Source organism: Bubalus bubalis, chromosome 4 (assembly GCF_019923935.1).
Source record: "Bubalus bubalis isolate 160015118507 breed Murrah chromosome 4, NDDB_SH_1, whole genome shotgun sequence".
Classification (NCBI taxonomy): Eukaryota; Metazoa; Chordata; class Mammalia; order Artiodactyla; family Bovidae; genus Bubalus; species Bubalus bubalis.
In genome coordinates this window covers 401267-422145 of record NC_059160.1, presented here as the reverse complement: position 1 = coordinate 422145, position 20879 = coordinate 401267, and the positions used below count along the sequence as shown (strand labels likewise).

Here is a 20879-nt window from a genome sequence, read left to right as displayed (position 1 = left end):
CTACTGCTGCCTCCTGAGCAGCACTCGCTGCCGGGCTCCTAAACCCTGAACGCGCGCGGCCCATCCAAACGCCGCCCATCCTCCCAGACCTCTCTGCCTCCCCCACACACTGGGCCTTGAGTGCTAAGCGGAGATGGTTTCCGGTCTGCAGGGGGCGGGCCCAGAGTAAGCCCCGCTCCCAGGCCCGGGCCCGCAGCACCCCCACCTGCACCGTGTCCAGGTTCTTGCCCTGAAAGGTCACGTCCGTCTCGTGGTTCACGGGGATGACCAGAGGGCTGGGGTTCAGGAACTGGGGGCAGTCGTCCTCCTGGGGAGGGGGAGCGGTCAGGATCTGCCGGGCCACGGCTGAGCAGCTGGGCCCCCAGCGGCCCCGGGCCCTCACCATGTGGGCGCCAACGACGCCGTCCTCGGGGCCAGGCGAGGCCTGCTGACACGCGTGCTCGAGCAGCGCCCACTGGCAGGTCCAGCGATTGCTGGAGCAGGAGATGCACCTGGAAGAGGGGGTGGTGAGGGGCCTGGGGGCCGCAGCGGGGGCCAGGGGTGGGCGGGGGAGCCACTCACGGCAGGTTCTCCTGCAGGCTCATGGCCTCCCGGCAGTCATAGAAGGGATACTGGTGGGAGGTCAGGAAGACGTTGCCGCGTTTGAAGTGGAGCCGGATGGTCACGGCCACATGATCTGCGGAGGGATGGCGTTGGGTGGGGCCGCGGGCAAGGCTGGCCCGTGGGGGATGGGGAGGCAGGAACCGGGCCTCCCATGGTCCCAAGCCAGCCTTGCGTCAGTCTCCCACAGGACACCAAGTGCGGAGACCCTGACTGGAACCGGCCCGAGGGCTCAGCCAGGCCTCCGGCAGATCCTGGCTCCGGTGTTGCGCTGCCTGGCCCCCGCCCTGAAACGTTGGCCACCTTTCTGTCCCTGTGGGCGTCGAGAGCCGTGATTCCCCGGCGTCTAGGGCAGAGTGCTTGCTAGATCCCGGCCACGTCACTGCACAGGCCCTGCCTTCACCCGTGAGCCGGCTTCCACCGCCCCACGTGCTCAGGGGACAGGCTCGGCGCCGGGCCTGGCCTCCAGGGACAGCCTCACCGGTCTAAGCTGGCTGGGGCGGGGGATGGGGGCGGGGCGGGTGCCCAGCACACGCTGCTTGCACGCCGCCTGGGCAGGGTATGGCCCTGGGGTCTCGGTGGGCACCCTGGGGTCTCGGTGGGCACCCGGGGCCAGGCTTGGCAGGCGGCAGCAGTTGCCTCACCCTGGCCAGGCGGCGTGCGGGGGAGGCTGCTCCTGCTCGGCGAGTTGCAGACCACAGCGCCCTCCTGCAGGCGTGCGGGGTGAGGCGGCGATCCTCCGAAGAGGCACAGCAGCATGTCGTCGTCACTCAAGGCCGGGAGGGGGCTGACCGTCAGCTGCACCTGGGGAAGGGCCATGCCGCTCACGCCAGGTCTCTTCCGCCCCGACCTGGCAAGCGGGCCTCCTCCCGGCCCGGCCCCACCCAGGGCACCTGTCCCCTGGTTTGCTCTATGGCCGCCCTCCTGAATGTGGACCCCTGCCCCCTGGAAAGCTCTCTAGAACCCAATCCACTTCTCCTAAATGGGACCCCGTTGGGTCACTCCTGGGACAGGGCCTGGGTCTGTCCTGGATTCTCAGGGTACCCCAGGTCAAAGGGGACCACACAAAGGATGGAGTCCCTGTGCCCAGGCCCAGCACCACAGCCAGGACCACAGCCCTGTGTGGGCCCCCGGCCATCCCCACTCACCTCGCCCTGGGCCTGGCGGCTCATGTTCTGCGGGTGGGCCCCGGTGACAGCCACGCAGGACTCATTGCGGCTCCACAGCCAGTGGCCGCTCTCAGCCGCCCGGGGGCACTCCGCCTTCCTGGTGCAGCTGCAAGGGTGGGGGGCAGTCTTAGACTGGTGCCCGTCAGCCCCCGGGCTGGGGCAGGGCTGCACCCCCAGATTCTGGGCGGGGCCGAGACCCTGTGCACTCACCGGCCCTCGACGACACACCAGCCGCAGTAGGGGTCCTGTGAGCTCTGGCAGTGAGTGCAGCTGGAGAAGCTGGCACACTCCTGCACGAGAAGCCGGAACACCTGAGGGCACCAGGGCGGCAAGCATGACTATGGCCTCCAGCCAGAGAGGACCCCCCCCAGACACCGACGCCTGGGACCATCAGCTCAACCCCACCTTTACCCGCTAAGCCTTAGGAGCCTCAACACCGATGCAAGGCTGAGCAGGGACGGCTCCGGGCAGCCCAGGAGGATAGACCTCACCCAGGATCAGCTGGCGCCAGGTTCCAAGAAGCCAAGGAGCCCTTGGTTATGGCACCTCCCTGGTGCCTATTGCATCAGCTCCTAAGAGGCTGTGGGTCTTGGCCCATCTGAGCTCACAGGAGTGGCCCTCAGCCCAGCTTGCCCTTGGGGAAGGCCTACTTGGAGCACTGATTCTCCAGTCAGATGGGCCAGACAGACACAGAACAGACAGAAACAGTTTCAAAGGCGGGAAAGGTGCTCAGAGACATGGTCAGGGCCCTAGAGGAGAGCTGGCCCCTGCCATGCCGCTCGGCCCCTCTCCAGGGCCCCATGGGCCCACCTTGTCCTGGGTCATGGCATACAGGCTGGCCAGGTCTGCGGCCAGCACCAGGTCTCTCTTGATTCTCTTGTTGATCTCCACGAGGACGGCGCCGTACTCCGTGGAGCTGCCATCTGGGGCGAAGTACACCTGCGGGCACAGGGCAGGCGCGCAGTGAGGGCGGGGCCGTCTTGTGCACTGAGGACCCCGCCGGGAGCCACCCTGCCCCAGCCCTGGGCCTCACCTTGAGGACCCGGCCATCCGAGGTGCCCAGAAAGGCGATGGTGTGGCCGTTCTCGGAGGTCACGGTCACGGCCGTCAGGTTCAGGCCTCCACGGTGCAGCACGGCCTTGGCCGAGAGGCCGTCGTGGCTGCCCAGTGGGTAGGGCAAGTGCTCCGAGCCACACGGGAAACTCTTGCTGGCACCCTGCGGACCACGGCGTCAACGCCTGCCCGAGGCCTCTCTCCCGCGATGGCCCCCAGCACTCAGGGCCGCACACACGCCTCAGAACCAGCCCGGCCACACAAGGGCCCCTGGGTGCTCACTGCTCCAAGCCCCCACCCCCAGTGCACCCAACACCTGGGAAAAGAGGCACCCATGTGGGTGTTCACGCTGACCTGCCCGTGCAGACCCCACACACCCGTGCAGACACACACACGCCCTCACAACAGGGCGGCACGTGGACACGTCAAGCAGGGCCACACACAGACCCCCCGCGTGGGGCCCAAGCCCCTGTGAGGACGCTGAGGCCACGTACCGACACGTGGCCGCCACACTGGATGTCGCCGTGGAAGGGCTTGTAGAAGGTGTCGCGGGCCACCTCACGTGCGCCTGTGTAGCAGGCGTCGCGGTTGGCCTCCATCCTGCGGTGGACCTCGTCCAGTGGGAACAGGCAGAGGCCGGTCCGAGGCCCCCTGCCGCCCCGGCCGTCTGTGCTGAAGACGGCGTACAGCACCCCGCCGGAGCCCGGCCGGTCCAGCGAGGCCGCCAGGCAGGTGCCGAAGGCGGGGGCCTGGGCGTCGCCGGGGTCCAGGCAGCTCAGGTCCACCTCCAGGTAGGAGTAGTAGAAGGGGTCCTGTTTGCACATGCGGGCCAGCAGTGTGCGGTTCCGGGCCGGGTGTTTGTCCTGCTGGTTGAAGACAAAGAAGACGTAGAGACCGTCCTCAAAGGCGGCCACGAACTGCTGCGTGTTGGAGGACATGTAGCCGGCCTTGTAGGTGGCATGGTCCGTGTAGGCCTCGAAGGCCTCCCGGCCCTCAGTCCGGTCCAGCAGGCGGGTGCTCACGATGACCCCGTTGTCGTGCGGCCCGTTGCCCTTGCCCACGAACAGCAGGCGCTCACCGCCAGGGTCCGCGGCGCCCACCAGGCCCACGGTGGCCACGCTCTCGTCGTTGCTGGCCACAAAGGACTTCTCGCCGCTGCCGTCTTCGTAGAAGAGGCGCGTGGAGATGTTGCCCAGGGCGCGCAGGGCGCAGATGCCCTTGAAGAGGCTGCCGCACTCCACCAGGCGGCTCCGGGGAGGGTCCAGCAGCAGCAGCTGGTTGACGTTGTCGGTCAGCACGGCCTCGTGGCACTGGCTCACCTCGATGGGAGGCGTGCACTTCTTGTTGTCCAGGGCCGGGCCCGTGGCCGCCCGCTGCTCCAGCTGCAGGTCGGCACTCAACTGGTAGAGCATGTTCACCGCGCCCACGTACACCATGCCCGACGCCTCGTCCACCACCAGGTGGTTTAGCTCCGTCTCGCTGCGGAAGGAATCTAGCTTGCGGGGCCGCAGAGTCGCGCTCGTGCCCGCCAGGCCCAAGAGGGCCAGGGCCCAGAGCTGCAGTGCCATCGTCCCTGAACCCTGCAGGAAGAGAGGAGGGTCAGGGCTGCGCCAGCCTGGAGGGCCCACCCACCCTGCTCCTGACGCCCAGCCCAAGGCCCACTCCCTTCCCCGCCTTCCCGCCCCTCTGGCCAGACACACCCACTCTCAACTCCAAGGAGACTGTCTCCCAAGCCTCCACAAGAGGACCACCCTGTGACCTAACTTCTGATGGGCCAGGCTACCAGCGCTGCAGCTCCAGGCCTGGGTGTGGCCAGCCGCCCCCAGGTTCCCAGAGCACCTTCAGGCCCACCTTGAGGCAACAGAGCACCTCCTCCAGAAAGTGTCCCAGGCACTCACGTCCCATGACCCCACAGCGCGGGTGATCTGAGAGGCACCACCCCCAGACCACGCTCCCCAACACAAGACCCGAGCTGACAAGCTCCGAACATGCAAACGGGGTCACACACCTGTTCTGCGCCTGACTGTCAGCACACAGTGTGATCTGACCAGAAACAGCGGAGCTGCGGGGACTGCAGCCCGGCCTGCCTCCCTGACCCCCACCCCCACCCCCACCCCCCAGGGCCACGGCAGTCCAGTTGCCCTGCTGGGGAGACCCTCATGTCTCTGAGAGGGGGACCCCAGAGTCTGAGAGCAGTGCTCTCAGAGCACTGAGAGCGTGTGGGCAGCAGCAGCCATGTCGGTGTGCAGGGATCTACTTGAGCACACGCCCCTGTGTGGGTATGCAGGCCCATTCCCATGTCCGTGCGCATAAGGGCTGAGCTCAGGGTTGCCAACATGCAGGCCTCTCCCGGTTTGGGGTGGTCCAGCATCTCCCCACCTTGGGGACCCTGATTACAATCTTGAGAGTCTCTGCCACCACCCCCTCGGGCTGCCCTCTCCCAACCTGTGTCCCAGCCCTCATCCTTGTACCCCTGACATCTGCCCTGAGGGTGTCTGTGCCTGGCAAGACGTTTAGAGCAGCCCTGTCCGTGCCCACAGGGCCAAGTGCAGACTGGCACGAGTGGCAGAGGTAAGGAGGGGCCCTGGCCTCCCAGACTGCCCACACCGGCCGCTGCAGCCACCTTCAACAACCACCTCCCTGGACACACACTCTTATTCACTCAAGAAACGACTACTTTGGTCCTCTCCTCCAACACCCTTCCTGCTCACACCTCCTCCGGGAGGGAGAAAGCTGTCTGCTCCGCGGCCAGGGGAGAGGTTTCTCTGGGGGCACTGGCTTTGGGCAAAGCTGTGTTGACTGGAAGAGTCTGGCTTCCTCTCATGGACCTGTGACTATTACACAGAAGCAAGCAGACTTCCTTCTTTCCCTGAGCCACTAGGAACCCCCACCCCCCAGGCTGTGGCTGCTTTCCCCGCCCCCCGCCCAGCATCCCTGGGCCACTAGGAAGCCCCCCGACCAGGCTGTGGCTGGTCTCCATCCCTTTGTTCCCGTCTCCACCACGTCCCGCGAGTCCCGCGAGCCCCTGGAGGAGGCGTAGCCGAGAAGAACCAGGTGACAAAGCCTCCTCAGCCCAGAGCCACCGAGGGGCGCCAGCGGGTCCCGGCCGGGGAGGGGGCAGCTCGGCGGGACATTGGTCCCCCGCGCAGGACGCCCTGCTCTGAAGCGCTCCCGCCTGGGCCTCCTGACAAGCTGCTGGGAAAGGAGCCACCCACAGGCTGGCCGGACGGTGTCCAGCAGGGGAGACGGCAGGGACCTGGGAAGGGGGCGGAGGTGGCCTGAGAGGAGGAGGAGGGCGGGGCAATCAGGGTGACCGGGCCGCGCGGAGAGGCTGGGGAGGAGAGGGAAGATTCCGGAGGCCCGCCCGGGGCAGGGGCCCCACCAGCGCACAGTCGGCTCTGGCTCGGCGGGCCGGCGAGCCCGCGCGGGGGACAGGACGCCCCGGAGGCCTCCAGGCGTGGGGCTGGGCCACCCGCCAGTCCAGGACTGCGCGAGGCCGGACGCTCGGGAGCCTGCGGTGCTGCCCCCCAGGCCCGGGGGAGGGCGGCTGGGATGGAGGCCCCGCCCCGCCGCCCCTCCCCCGCCGCCCAGCGCCCCGGCCGCCCCGCCCCGCTGGCCGGCCCGTCGCGTCGCAAAGTCCGCTCGGCGGCGCTGCGCGGGCGGCGGGGCGTCCAGGGCCTCTGCTGGCGCGCGCCACCCCCCAGCCCCCCACGCCCGGCCCCGCTCACCCGCGTCCCCGCGTCGCCAACGCCGCGACCCCGGCCCAGCTCGGCTTTGGCTCCGGCTGCGGCTCCGGCCAAGGCCGGCCGCGGAATGAATGGAATGTTCCCCGAGCCCAGGGAGGGAGCGAGCGGGCGGGCGGGGGCGGGCCGGCCGGCGGGGGCGGAGCTGCGGCCGGAGCCGGAGCCGCCCCTGGGAGCAGGGCCCCCGGTCTCCGACGGATCCGTGTCCAGGCCCCTCTGCCTATCGGCAGACGCGCGGAGGACTTGAACCCAGAACCGACCGATCGGGCACAACGCCCACTCCCCCATAGGCTCCTCTCCCTCGGTCCCAGGAGATGGGAGGGTCACAGAGCCTAAACCGAATGTTCTTGTCGTCCTCTGATTAGTGCCCACTTGACTGAGCCCCTGGGGCCGGGGCCCTGGGCCTGCTACACCAGACGTGCTGGGTGAAGGCACTGTGTGCCCTCACCCAGGGGACCAGATCCTGCTGCTGACTCCCAGGGGCCCAGACATTGGGCTGTTCCCCGCCCCACCCCACCCCCAGGGGGCTGGGGCCAGACCTGGGCTCCCTGCCACCGGCAGGAGCCCTCTTGGGCAGTGGACAGAGTGAGCCCCTCTCACAAGCCCAGGTTGTACGGTGTCACAGGAGGGGCTAGGACTCTAGGCGGCAGCTCCCTCCACTTCCTGGACAAACAAAAGCCTCAGGTGACCTGCCTGGCCAGGCCCAGGAGCAAAGGGTGACCCACCTGACCAGGAGCCACGCTCAGGCCGCCGCACCGCAGGCGCCAGGCCCAGCCGGCAAAGCTCCCTGCGGCTGGTGTTCCTGGAACGGGCGCTTCCTGTTTTGAAGGCAGTCCGGGACCCCTGCTTGCTCACCGGGGCAGCGGGGATTTCCTCAGGGGCACCAGACGCCTCTTCCTGGCCGAAATCCGGAGGTGCACTTCCAAGAAGTCCACAGCTCCAGCCTGCTGCCGGCCCGGAAGCTGTCTGGACAAGTGCCCCCCGCTCCAGGCCTGATTCCCAGAAGGCAGCGCTGCAGTCAGCGCCCAGCGGCACTTCTGGCTCCTGCAGAGCCCACCCTCCCACGCGATCCTGCCAGCGGCCCCCACATCAGGGCACCTGGTTTCGGGCAGACGTGCTTGCTGGGCCTGGCCAGACAAAACCTGTGGGGACACCTCACTCTGTCACTGCGTGGCTATGGCCCCCACTACCTTCCCCAGCTTGTGCTAGCCCCCACTCACCCAGGCTTCAGTGGTCCGGCTCAGTCTCTGCTCCAGGCCAACATTGAGGTTCTCTAAAAAGCAAAGGAGAGATGGTGATCTCACGACAAGCTTGGCCCCTGCCGCCACATCTGGGGTGCGAGGAGCAGCCCGTGGGGCCCCAGCTGGCCTCTGCCATCCTGGAGGACTGTCTCTCCTGCCTCCTCCATCCCACCTTCAGCCCCGCCCAGACGCTGGCCTCCCAGCCTCAAGCCCAGCACCCCCGTGCACACAGGTCCACTTGGTGTGTATGCCTGCATGTCCCTCCAGCCTCTGCTCAGAAAGGCAGAGAAGGGAATTCCCTGGCTATCTAGTGGTTAGGGCTCTGCATTTTCATTGACGAGGGGCTGGGTTCAGTCCTCTGTTGGGGGAACTAAGATCCTGCAAGGTACATACATTACTTTGATTAAAACTAAAATTGTTTTCTGAAAAAACACAACGCCGCAATTCTCCTTACTAGACGTGTGATCTTGCGCAAGTTACTTAACTTCTCTGAGCCTCATTTCCCCATCTGTGAAAGCCCAGTGGTTTGTAAGAACTAAAGGATGTGCCTGAAAAGCCTGTCACATTGTAGCACTCAACAAGCTGCGATTGTATCCTCTCCTCCTGGATAAACAGGCCTGCGTACCCGCAGGGAGGACCTGGTCAAGGATACTTCTCAGCGCGGAAGTATGCAATCGGAGGACCCTGAGAACCCACGGTGCAGGTGAAGATGGGTGGTCCGTGTGGACCCCCGACAGAGCCCAGACCTGTTGAGGACAGCTTTGGTGCAGTATTCCAGGCCTCTCCACCCGCGGGGGTTGATACAGACACACGTGAGTTTAATTGAGAAGTTCTAGAAGGACATCCAAACTGAAAGTCCTGGTGAAGCCTTGAGGCAGGGAGGAAGGGGCTGAGACACTAAAGCAGCTTCTTTTGCCACTTTTTGAAAACGTTTTTGCAAGATTATATTGAGTATGCACATGCTACTGGTCTACTGAATCCCGCCCCACCGTGGCCACTGACCACTGGCTCCCTGTCTGGCTCGCCAGCAGCATGCCCCCGGGCACCTCATTCCTGTGCCAGACAGCCCCCAAATGTGGGGACCAACACTGTGAGGAGGGCCTAGGGCTGGAAAGACCCCCAGCAGGTCTGAGGGAGACCAGTAGGGGCAAGGCCTGCGGGTGGGGGGCGCCATACCTACACACATGGGGCAGGAAATCCCGCTGGCGTCCTCAGCCCCCAGCTAAGCAGGGAAGGGTTAACCAGAAACAGGAGCTCAAGGCTCCAGGTGTGGGGGTGAAGGTGCCTAGGCAGCCTTTGTGAAAAGGGCAAAGGCCACTCCACAGGCAAAGTCAGGGCCAAACCAAAGGGCGTCCGGATGGTGGAGCCTAAGAGAGGGCCGGGCCGGGCCTGGCCTCGAGGCTGCGGGGTCCACAGCCCTGGAGCCGGAGCATGCAGGCCTGCCCCTAAAGGGACAGGCCTCCGTGTGCCCCGTGCCTGCTCCCTCCGCCTGGCATGGCCGAGTCCCCAGCCCCAGCCCTCCACCTGCCCAGGTCCCGGGGAGGGGGGTGCTGCATGTGTGCTGGAGGCTAGGCCAAGGGAGGCTAGCCTCTTCCAAGGGACCCGCTGTTCCTAAGCCCACACACCCAGCCGCAGCCTCACCTGAGGGACCTGCACCAAGGGATCCACTGAGAGGGACCCCCTCTCAGACTCTCCTGGAGGCGGTCCTCAGATCTCTCCTCCCGACAGCAGGCGCCCCCAGCCCACATTTCCTTCAGAAGGACCTGGACACCTCCCTTCCGCTTGGCCTCCAGCTGCCCCATCATGTCCACCCTGCCTCCAACTGGCAGCCCCACTCATTCCTGCCATCTCAGATGAAGGCCCCTCTCCTGAACACCCACAGGTCCGAGGCCCTGGGTGACCCCCGCCACAATCACACACACCCAATGCCACTGCCGAATCCCTTTCGACCCAGGGTTATATGGGCTATGGACAAAGTTACCCTGTGACTCAGTTTCCCTGTGAGGGACACGGGGGTAACGACAGTGCCAACCCGAGTGTGAGGCTGGGAGGTGTGAGTGAGTCTGTGCCTGGAGGAGGGACTCAGGGTGACATCATGATGCCACTGTGCCTCTGCTTTTGCCGTCCCCCTGGAAAACGCCTACCCACTCCCCCAGAAGCCGGAGACAGCAAGCCTGACCCAGCCCTGCAGGACCGTCTCTCACCCACCATGGCCCATGGTCTCATGATGGGCCGTGATGATGGGCCGGTGAGCGCCTCTTGGACGGGCGTGACACATGGCGGAGGAGGCTGGGCATGCACATGCCCCCAGGGCTGGTCCCCAAGCCCCCCGCACTCAGCGGGTGTTCCCCAGCCTGAGCACCGGAGTGGACAGGGCCTCTCCTCACACACCCACCGCCGGGGGAGCAGAGGAGCCGCGCCCAGCGGGCCCCCCGAGGCTTCCTCCTTCGGTTCCTTTCTCCTAAGCAGCAGCCTAACCCCCTGCTCCCCTGCCAGTGAGAGGCCAACAGGAGATGCCCACTGGGCAGGGCAGGGATCCAACCCCAGGCTAGGGCCCCCTGCAGCCCTGGCCCCCAGGAGGAGGGCCCTGGGGCGCAGGCTGGCCCTTCCTGTCACTATCTTCAAGCAAAACTGACGCAGTGACATCTCAGCGCTGAGGTTGCAACGCAAAGCAACCAGATCTGCGGCGGCGGGGGGGGGGGGGGGGGGGGGGGGGCGGTGGCGGGCGGGGCGGGGCGGGAATGGGGGCTGGCCCTTGGCAGCCTGTGGGCTCGGGCAGGGGACCCAGGCTCAGCCGACAGGGAGAGGGGCCGTTCAGACAGAGACTCAGGCCCAGGTGGGGACACTCCGAAATGGTGGGGGCGGGGGGCAGCCTTAGCACCGCGCGGCGGGCACTCGGGACCCCCAGGACCGAGGGGGTGGAGGAATCAACCCCTGGCGGAGAGCTCGGGGCCGTGAGTCACTCCCCCGACCCTAGGCCGGGAGGTAGCTAGGGCTGCGGTCCGGCCCGGAGCGCCGCCCCTCCCCCGCCGGGCAGCTGGCGGCGGGAGACCCGCCTGCGCTCCGCTCCCGCGACGAAAATGCAAATCTGCAATTAGCCCGGAGCGCGAAACAAATCAGAGGAAACAAAACCGGCGCTACGCCGGCAAATCGGAGCCTCCGCTGTTTTCAAAACAAGAGCGGGGAGTGGGCGCGCTAGGGAGGGTAGTGTCGCGGCACCCGGGCCAGGGAGAGAGGAGTCCCGGCGGGCCCGCCGCGCGCCCCGGGGCCCAGGTCAGAGTTCAGTCGGGGAGGCGGGGCGCGGCCCCGATGGGGAGGGGCTGCCCGGCCTCGCAACCCGGGGCGGCCCGGAGCCGGCGCGGCGCCCGCGGACCACCCCTCCCGAGGCCCGGCCTGCACCCCGCGCCCCCGGGACCGCGCTTGGGCCTCTGACGGGGCTCCCCGGGGCCCCTGGGCGCGCGGTCGCGGGGAGACTGACCTCCAGTCGCGATGACGGTGGCGGCGGCCACGTGGTCCCAGGGACCCGTCCCCAAGGAGCCTGGCGGGAGTCAGGCTGTCCTCCGCAGGCCAGGGCGCGGTGCGCAGCCCCGCCGGCCCCAGGCCCAGGCTCCCGCGCTCCGCTGTTCGCCAGTTACCCACTGCGGCCCCAGTGCCGCCTGCGTGACGCCCCACCCCACCCCAACCAGACTCACCGGGCAAAGGCCGAGCGATCGGCAGACACCTCCGAGCGGGGGCGGGCCGGGGCGGGCCGGGGCCTGGCTGACGTCTAGCTGGAGCCTTGCGTCAGCGCCGGGAGAGCCTCCCGAGGGACCCTCCCAGGTGTAGGGTGTCACCTCCCCCGCCCCACCCGCCTGGCTCCCAGCCGCTCCTCTCCTCCCAGCTGGGGCTGAGGGAGACTGGGCAGCCTCCCCTGCAGCTGGGGCTCTGGGGCCCAGCAGGAAAGTTACCCCTGCCGGGTGGCCAGAGATCAAAGGCCGAAGACCCAAAGCCAAGGTGAGGAGGTGCAGAGAAGCCCCAGGGCTCTCCCTGCTGCCTGCCTGAGGGGTCTCCTGGCCCGCTCCCCTCGACCCTGTGGCCTTCCCCACTCCAGCTACCTCAGAGCACCCCTCCGCCTTCGTCTGGGGTCACCCTCACTGGGGTCTTGTGTCCCCCCCTGACCCTCAGGCACCTCTGCAGCTGCCCCGGGCTGATCCCATGCTGTTGGCAACAGGCCCCAGTCACCGCCTGACCCTGACCCTGTGGAGAGAAGGCTTAGGGGGACACCGTTTCAATGAATTGTTATTCAAGAATACAAGCCGGGCCCTGCCAGCAGCCCACAGCCTCCTGGGCCTCCCAGGCCCTTGGGGCAGAAGGTGGGGTTTAGTGGGGCCAGGCGCCCACGGGTTCCACTGTGCTGCATGGCCTGCCCTCCTGAGTGCCAGCCGCCCGTGCCCCACCTGGACTCGGTTGGGCCCTGATTCCCCCTCAGGCTTGCCCACATCCCTCGTCTGCAGAACCACGCCCCCCAGAACACCTTGCAGCTTAATGCCTCTGTCAGTTTCCCTGTGCTCAAGGGGACCCCCAGATGGGCCCGCCGACCTGCCCCATCTGCTCATCCCAAAGCCCCCAAATGCTTGCTGTGTGCTGGGGACATGGGGACGAGCCTCCCCGCCCCAGGGTCAGGAGGCCCCGCGGCACTCCCAGCAGCTGGCCGGCCCTGGCCCACAGCGGCCTCAGGCCACACCTGGTGCACAGATGCGCGGCGCTGGCACTCGGGTGAAGGTAGACACCCCCAGAGACTCCCCGCCTGTGGGCAGCCGGTCAGGGCCAGGCTGAGAGGGACAGGAAGACACACTGAGGCATCAGAGGCGCCGTGTGGGCTGGGCTGGCTGGCGGAGGGAGGGCACTGCAGGGCCTCTGCGCGCAGAGTCAGGGAGGCCCAGCCGCCCCGGCTCCCGAGGGGCTCCTACGTGAGGCGCTGCACCCGTCCCCCCAGCAAGCAGGGAGGCTGGAGCCGTGTAGAGGATGCGGGGCCCACCGCGGCAGGCATGGCCACTGGCTCTGATGTCTGATGCCCGCCCCTTTCCAGGCTGGCCCCCGCAGCTGGTGGGGTGCTGCTGGCTGGGCTGTCTGAAGCTCACGGCGGCTGCAGCTGGCCCAGGCCCAGGCCCGGCCCGGGGCCCCTTCCCAGGCCCTGTGCAGGGGCGGGAGCAAGGCTTGGGGGCGGATGGGTGAGGGCCCGGCGAGCACGCAGCAGGCGAGGCCCGTAATCTGCCTGTCTGTCAGCGCCGTGGCGGCCACCCCAACCCCGCCTCCTACATCACAGCCGAACCCCACCATTAGCCTGGGGCACCGCGCCAGGCCGGAGTGCCAGCCACCCCACACACACCCGTGAGCACACTCGTGCAGGCGCACATCTGGGATGCCTCGGGGGTCCCTGCCTCGGGGGTCCTGCCTCTCCGCCCACAGTGTTTGTGGGACAAAGAGCCCCAGACCCGACCACTCGGGCTGGGGGCGTCTCAGGCAGCCCCCGCTCAGCGTTGGCCCAGGGCACCCAGAAGGGCAGAGAGGCCTGGAGTGGGCCCCGGGCACCCTGCGTGGGAAGGGGGGAGTTGGGCCCTCTGCGCTGGCTGCAGGGGCCGCAGGGGCGGGGCCTCATAGGGCTGGGAGGGTCTGGAGTCCAGCTGCGGGGGGGTAGTGGATGGGCTCAGGGTCAGGCTCTGGGAGGGCAGAGGCACCGGGAGTTTCCAGCAAGGAAACGCCCCAGCTCAGGCTGAGGCTGGGTGCTGAGGGGGGACTCTGCAGGTGCCAGGGGGCAGTGGGGCGGCCAGGACTGGGGGGAACACCTGGCCTCCCTGCGATGGCACGCCTTGGAAGTGGCCCCCAGCCCCTGGGGCCAGGCCCCGCACCCACCCCAGCTCAGGGCTGGCTCGGTTCAGCCCAGAGCTGCCACCCACGGGCCGGGGCCGAGGGTCTCTGCAGGAAGCGTTGCCAGTCTCCCCCTCTGGCTCCTCCTTGGCCTCCTGTCTCTCATCCTGACCTCCCTCCCTGGGTCCTGAGATGGCCACGGTGGCCCCCAGATCTGGCCTGATGCCAGGACAGGGGAGATCTAGCCCCTCACGTCCCCTGGCCAGCCTGGGGAGAGACTTGAAGGCTGAAGGGGAGCTGGGGGCCATGCAGGGGCCTCACTGCAACCACCTGCCCTCGCCCAGGGAGGCTTGGAGACTGCTTCTCCCACCACGGGGTGTGCACAGAGCAGTGGCCACCTTCCTGGGGCGGGCACTGGCCTCCCACAGCAGTGTCCTGGGCCCGGCCCTTCTGCAAAGCAAGCCCGGCTCTGAAAAAGCCTGGGGAGGGGGTGGGGGCAGGACCCCACACTCAGGCCTGGAGCCCGCAGTACTTAGAGGTCTGGGAACTCACCCTCAGGGCCTGGCCAGCCCCTCCCAGCCCCCCCATCTCACCGCTCCTCCTCCAGGACGGTCCCTCAGGCCCCAGCTATCAGGGCTGCTCCGGGGCACCTCTGGCACCCAAGGACCCAGGCTGCATGTCTGGCTGAGACCGCAGACCTCTGGAACCCCTCAGCCTTCAGTGGCCAGCTTAGGACTGGGCAGGGGGCCTGGAGGGAGCTGAAGGGGCCCCACGGCCAAGCCCCCATCAGGGCCCATGCCCTGCGAGGCAGCAGCCTGGCCCAGACCCGGGCAGAAGGCCGGTGGCCGGAACTGTTCCTGCCTTGGGGGCAGAGGCCCCTGCCCAGATGCTGTGTTGACACAGGTGGCCCTCTGCAGAGCTGACATCAAACCTCTTTCCTCTTTCTTCCTCTTCCTGAGCAGGGCCTTCAGATGGCCCCGCATCAGGCACAGAGATCTGAGCTCAGCGCAGTGCCCCTCCTCCCGCACCCCCAGGGGAACCGCTGGCCACCTGCGCCGAGCAGCCGTGTCTCCACACCCAGAAGAGTCAAGTCCAGGGCAGGGCCGATGCCAGCACAAGGGTCAGAACCTGGGTGACACCCAAAGGCCTCACTCGCTACCGCGTGCCCAGGCCCGGACTCATCTGGCACCAGGATGCGCCCGGTTTTAGAGGTCTTGTGATCTCAGGGGCTGAGGACGTGGGCCCCAGGCCGAGCCCTCTCCCAGGTGCCCCGCCCCACCCCAGGACCGCACCTCCTTTGCCCAGCGCGGCCAGCCCACAGGGTGGAGAGTTGCCAGTGATGGGGGAGCCGGTCTCTGAGTGAGGCCCCACGGAGCTGCAGAGGGGCGCCAGAGAGGCCCAGAGGGCAGGAAACAGGACCCCAGCGCCAGGGGAGGGGGGCAGCCCTGGGCTCCTCCCCGGGACCAGAGGGGCAGACCTGCGGGTGTGCCCACGGTCACTCCGGGCTCCACCTGAGGGTCTGGGTCCAGCTACTGTCATGGGCGTGTGAACACCAAGGAAGCAAACCGAGTCAGGACGCGCTGGGGTCAGCGCTGCAGGCAGGACACAGGCCCTGCCCCGCCCTTTAGACGAGCAGCTGTGCCCTGGTCTGGCTGGGGGGCCCAGGAGAGGGCAGGGCTCCTGCCTGGTCAGCTGAGGGACCGAGGTCCTCAAAGCCTCAGGGACGGAGGGAAGCAGAAACCCACATGAGGATATGAAACCAGGGAAGGGAAAAACCACGAAGGGGCTACATGCGGCAGGAGGAGAAGAGGGAAACAGAGTGTGCCCCCCAGCCCTCCGCAGCCTGGTGCCCCCCACCAATTATGGGCCACCAGCAGCCCAGTCCGTCCTATAATTTGAGACCAAAGATGTTTAAAGGCCCCAAACACCAATAGCCATTAACCTCAGGGGGAGGGACTCGTCCAGCCCCCACAAGAACTAGAGACTGGCCCCTGTGAAACTGCGCCCACCTCAGCGAGTGGGGTTGAGGCTGGAAGACCAGCCCGGTTCGGCTTTCGACAGGTCTGATCACTCCTCTCCTGCCCTGACTGCTTCCCACACTCTTGTCTAGAGCAAGTTCTAGACACAAGAGGGTCTCAGCAGAGAGAAAAGCCCATCCCCCACCCAGGAAGCCAAGGCAGGAGGCTGTGCTGTTGCTGCAGCGACAAGTCCCGAGACCTGACCTGAGTGAGGACTTCCCGACCACAGGACAGCCCCGGAACAAAGTGCCTGGCATCGCAGCGTGGATCTGCCCGGACCAGACCAGGGGCCACGTGGGGAGGCGCCGAAGCCACAGCCGGTCCCACGCCCAGCGTCCCCAGGCACCACCAGCTCGGCCCCCGCAATGTGAGACCAAGGCAGGGAAGAGAGCACCATGCTCTGGGAACGGCCCAGGTCCCGGGACAGCTCACGGCCTGTAACCAAGCTGTCCCGGGGGCAGAGGGGCATATGTCATATGGAACCGCCCCAGGCTGCCGCCACCGCCCCCCTCCCCAGCCTTCCAATCCAATCTCTTCTGCTCCACTCGCCTGGGCTGCGGCCAGGCCCCTGGGCTGCGGCCCTCCAGCCCAGCTGCTCACTTTGCCTCCCAGTGCAGACTCTCCAGGGGCCGCTGGGGGTGCGGCTGCAGGCAAGCCCGCAGGGACCCCGCAGGCCACGTGTCGGGTAGCAGCCCAGACAGCTCCTGGCAGGGCCCCTCCCGTGGGGGACCCGTCACAGGTGGGACGGACTGACAGGTGGGGAAGTGGAGTCAGGGGCCGGGCGGTCGGAGGGGCTTCAGGCAAGGGTGCCTCTGTCAGTGGGCCAATCAGGAGGCGGGAGAATGGTCAGAGATTCGGCCCGGGGAACCCCAGCGCCCCACCCACTCCAGGCAGCCCAGGTCACGCCCCTGCCTGCCCCGCCACCCGGGACACACTGCACGACCGCCAGCTGTGAGTAACAAGCCCAAGGTGTGTCCCTGAACCCAGCGCGGGAGGCCGCCTCACGGGGCCTGGGGCCGTGGTGCTGAGCCCTCCAGAGGTGAAGGGGGGTCTCCTGGAGGGGTGGCTGCCCTGGAGCCCTGAGACCAGAGGTCCGGAATCTCTCCTGGCCCACGGCCTCCCCCAGAGAACCCGGGCGCACCCCAGGCTGGCTCGGCGGGCCTGCTGGGGCGTTCTCCAGGCCCGGGTGACGCAGCCCCTCCCACCCCGCCCCCGACCGGCCGAGCAGCCGCGGAAGGTGCTGGAGCTGCCCGGACTTGCCTGTCCCTCCCTCCTGGGGCTCTCAACCCATGGCCCCGGAAGTGGATCTCTCTCCCACGGCTGCAGCCTCCCCCTTGGGTGGCTGGACACGGCTGGATAATCCAAAATAATTCCTTCTTGGCAGGCGGCTGGCGGGGGAGGGGGGACTTGAATTCCAAACCCTTGTTTTTCTCTGCAACTTCACTCCTCTCTTGGGGCAAGGAGCCCTGGGCCAGACCTCACGCCTCCCCCCACAGTCGGACGAAGGTGGGCCACCAATAGGTGTGCTGGGAAGAGGTGACAAGCTCAGATGTGCTGAAAACACCTGCTTGTTTTCAGTCTTCTCCGGGAATTCCTAAAAGCTGACACGCCACAAAACATACTTAACGGCTTGGCCAGGCCGATGCTGACCGTGCCCTCCTAGGGACCCTCGCCTCAGAACAGAGGACCGACAGCCCCTGCCCCAGCTGTCCAACTCTGGGGCTCCCCGCTCTATGCCAGGGTGATGTCCAGGTATGGGGTCGGGCTGAGCCCCCACCTCTGGGGGCCTTGTTCTCCCGTCTCCACTGGGCCCAGCCTGGACGTGTGGGGGGACCCAGGGGGTGAGGTTAAGCATGAAAGGGGTTCCCCAGGGCAGGCTCAGGCCCAGAGGGCCCTCCAAGCTTCAAAACGTTCCACTGGCTTTGGGGTCGAGCTTCACCCCCAGTCCTGACCCCCCACCACAGCCCCAGAGCCCATCGAGACCCCTTCCTTTCTCCAAGTTGGCTGGGAAGAGGAGCCCAGTGACGTGGCAGGAAGCTCTGAAGCCCTTGAGCCCAAGGACCCTCCTCAAATCTTACAAGCAACCTGAACACAGAATGGTGGGAAAGGCCCATCTAGGAGGGCTTCCCGCAGGCGGAGGCACACAGAGGGGCAGGGTCCGGGCAGAGTACAGAGACTTTCTGGGTCCCAGAGTGTCCACCCAAACATCAGACAACACCGGAACCGCGGGAGCCGGCGGCGCAGTGAAGCAGCCGGCCGCCAGAACTCGCCCGGTGCCAGGCCGTCCTCCTCCCAACCCGGAACCTGCACCCGCCTTCCACCCAGGCAGGTGCAGACAGGGGCACCCAGGGTGGCCCTGGCTCATGCCCTCCTCACCAGGCCCGGGGGTGTGGGAGCCGCTAAGGTCTGACCGCGGGCCCAGCCCCTCGGGAGAGCTCCGGCTCAGCCACCCCGGAACGAGACTGGGTGGGCGCGGGCCTGGGACTCTTGCACGGCTAGGGCCGACCTCCGCCCTGTGCACGGATCTCGGTGGCCAGAGGGCTGGGGGGCAAGCACGGAGGGTCGGGAACCACAGCAGCTCCGGAGGGGAGCGGCGCCCCACTTGCGACCCTCGGCCCGGCCACCACCGGCGCCGCGGGCCTCGCCCACCGCCTGGAAGAGCGCGAGGCGGGAGGGGCCCTGCCCCGGCTGCCCGGACGGACCGACAGCGGCCGAGGCCCGGGTCGCCCTCCGCGGGGCGGCTGCCTCCCGGGTCCCTGCGTCCCGAGCGCCGCAGGCCAGGGCCAAGCGGCGCTGACGATGAAGCCCGCCCCCGGCCCGGCCGTCCGCGAGAGCGGGGCCCCGTCCCGGTACCTGCTCGTTTGCTGCGGAGGCTCGATGGCGCCCGGGCCGCGATCGGCGCAGCGCTATGGCCCGCGCGGCTGCCATGGAGACGGGCCTTTGTGTGGCCGAGGAGGGGCCGGAGCGCGCGGGAGCAGCGGCCCCGCCCCCGGCGGGGGAGGGGGAGGGGAGGGCGGGGGAGGGGAGGGCTCGCCAGGCGGGGGAGGGGAGGGAGGGCAGGGGGAGAGGGGAGGGGAGAGGGCGGGGGAGGGGAAGGGAGGGGGCGGGGGAGGGGAGGGAGACGAGGGGGCGCGGGAGGGGATGGGGGGAGGGCCGCCGGGCGGGGCGCTCCCCGCGTGCCCCCGGCGCCCAGCGGCTTCAGGGGGTGGACTCCGCGTGTAGCCTGGGAGGTTCGGCCTGATTCAGGCTCAGCCTCGCTGCCCGCCCGAGGAGCCCAAATCTGGGCTCTGGAGGAGAGTGTCCGAGACCCCTGGCACCCCAACCCTCACTCAGACTGGGGAACAGACTGGGAACAGGCCCGTCACAGCGGTCCTTTGCAGGGCTGAGGCCTGCAGGGCCTTGTCCCCACACCTCCTGGGGGAAGAGGGGTCCTTGGCTTCCAGCCACCCTCCCCCCCAGCTCGCACCCAGGATCCATCGACTGGCCTTCCAGCGCTCAGAGGTGGGTGGCCAGACACAGCCCCTCCCTGGGGAGTCCAGTTCCAGACAAGAGCTTGCCCCACTTTTGGCCACTCTGGCCCCATCCACCCTGATCCTGATGCCCCTGGCTGCTCCCTACCCAACTTGAGCAGAGGTGGGGACCATCCCCCCCAGGAGGCCAGCTCTCCTGTGTCCTCCCGCTCCCTCATGGACACTCTCTGGTCACAAGCCCTGGTGTGGTGAGCGGCTGCTAGGGACCCAGGGGAGCGTGAGGCCATTTCCCAGCCCTAACCCAAACTCCCACACTTGGACCCCCTCCCTTTCTGAGGGAGCTGCCATCCAACTTCCCCTTCCCTGCAGACAGCCTGTTTCCTCCACCCTGGGACCTGCCTCCAGTGCTCAAAACCCACTAGGATGAAGCTGTTGGAGAGGGTCGCACATGACTTCTTTCTGCGACATGCTCCCCACCAGCAAGGCCACACCTTCACATTTTCAGCCCTGAACCATCCACACCAAGGCCCATCCACACCCCACCAAGAGAGCCCTCAAGTTACCAGAATCTCATAGGAATGCCAACTTTTCATCCAAAGAGGAAGTTGAAAGACAAGCATGTGTCACAGAAAGACACTTTAATACCAAAGAGGCGGGAAGGCCCCCCATCCCAGACTAAAGGCGAGGCTTTAAATAGCGTGCAGGAAGCTTGGGGGTGACGACTGTCCTTCCTGCCCCTGGATCAGCCGACGTCGTCCCACGCCCATCCCTGGCCACCACTCCAGACCCACACACAACCTCCCGAAGAAAGCGGCCTCCCACACTGGCTGACCGCGGAGCCCCCGTGGACCACTGCTTCCTGCCCATCCAGGCCCTGCTGTGCACAGAGCTCTGGTTGGTGGTGCGTCGGGCTCCTTTGACCCTCCTGACCTTTCCTCCCTCCTCACCGTCTGTCCTAGCCAGGGCTGACCTGATCCTGCGAGAGAACCAGGGAGCTTCAGTGGGGGGCAGGATGGAGCTGGCAGGACTCCATGCCAGGCTGTGCTGTGCCCAGAGGCCGCCAGCATTGGAGTCTACCCTGGGCAGCGATGCCCACCCTGCCAGGCGGCCCTCCCCCACACCCCCCACCAGGGGAACAAGCTGCTGTGAGGGGCCGCGGCGTGGACTCAGGCGGTGCTGGAGGGAGGGCCCGGCATCCAGGGGCATCTGGCGGTGCCCGCTGGGACTGCTGGAGCCAGAAGTCTGGGGGGTCGAGGACACCCCGGAGCCCCCTTGCAGCGCAGCCCTGGGAGGACCATGGGCGAGGCTGCCCTCCAGCACAGGCCGTCACCCTCCGAAAACAGAGGAAGGAGACCGGGCAACATGCTGCAGTGACAGCCGGGCACCCCGCGCCTGGCAGCCTTGTCCCAGAGCGGGCAGGGTGCAGGGGGCCACCGGAGGCGGCGCTCAGGGTGGACGAGCCGACACTGGAGGTTCCGAGACCAGCGCTGCTGCCGTCCGGGGGCGCCCCCACCCAGCTGGGGAGCAGTGGTGCGGCCCGGCCTGGGGGGGCGCTCCAGAGGAGACAGGAGGTCCCCCGCTTGCACCCGCGCCGCCCGCCAAGGCCCTGGGGGCCTCTCAGGTGCAGCCTCTGGGGCCGTTTCGCTGGGACCTCCAGAAGGCCTGCGGCTCTGGGTCCAAGCCTCGCCCCGCCCCACCCCACCTCCGGCTGACCAAGCTTCCCTCTGGGTGCAGCTAA

The 20879-nt window shown here is 67.5% G+C and overlaps 2 protein-coding genes across 9 annotated transcripts in view; one reads left to right on the top strand and one right to left on the bottom strand.

The window, feature by feature from the left end:
• Positions 1–18649, bottom strand: part of PLXNB2 (plexin B2) — a 27686-nt gene extending 9037 nt beyond the window's left edge. For 3 of the 8 annotated variants that reach the window (XM_025282613.2, XM_044940713.1, XM_044940714.1), the window contains exons 1-10: positions 6551–6702; positions 3317–4402; positions 2803–2985; positions 2580–2708; positions 1980–2080; positions 1749–1875; positions 1245–1404; positions 562–676; positions 383–491; positions 206–307 (exon numbers count right to left, since the gene is read on the bottom strand). In XM_025282613.2, the coding sequence (XP_025138398.1) occupies positions 206–307; positions 383–491; positions 562–676; positions 1245–1404; positions 1749–1875; positions 1980–2080; positions 2580–2708; positions 2803–2985; positions 3317–4390 (2100 nt within the window). In that variant the 5' untranslated portion in view covers positions 4391–4402; positions 6551–6702. Of the gene's footprint in view, positions 1–205; positions 308–382; positions 492–561; positions 677–1244; positions 1405–1748; positions 1876–1979; positions 2081–2579; positions 2709–2802; positions 2986–3316; positions 4403–6550; positions 6703–7290; positions 7558–7785; positions 7839–11284; positions 11478–11498; positions 11519–18524 lie in introns of those variants that run through there. The other 5 variants (XM_044940717.1, XM_044940716.1, XM_025282614.2 and 2 more) reach the window with 5 other exon arrangements.
• Positions 15444–20879, top strand: LOC123333134 (basic proline-rich protein). Its single transcript, XM_044940672.1, has 7 exons — positions 15444–15534; positions 15901–16038; positions 16189–16410; positions 16798–16908; positions 17335–17423; positions 18171–18582; positions 19888–20879. The coding sequence occupies exons 1-7, from the start codon at positions 15444–15446 to the stop codon at positions 20877–20879; spliced, it is 2055 nt and encodes a 684-aa protein (XP_044796607.1).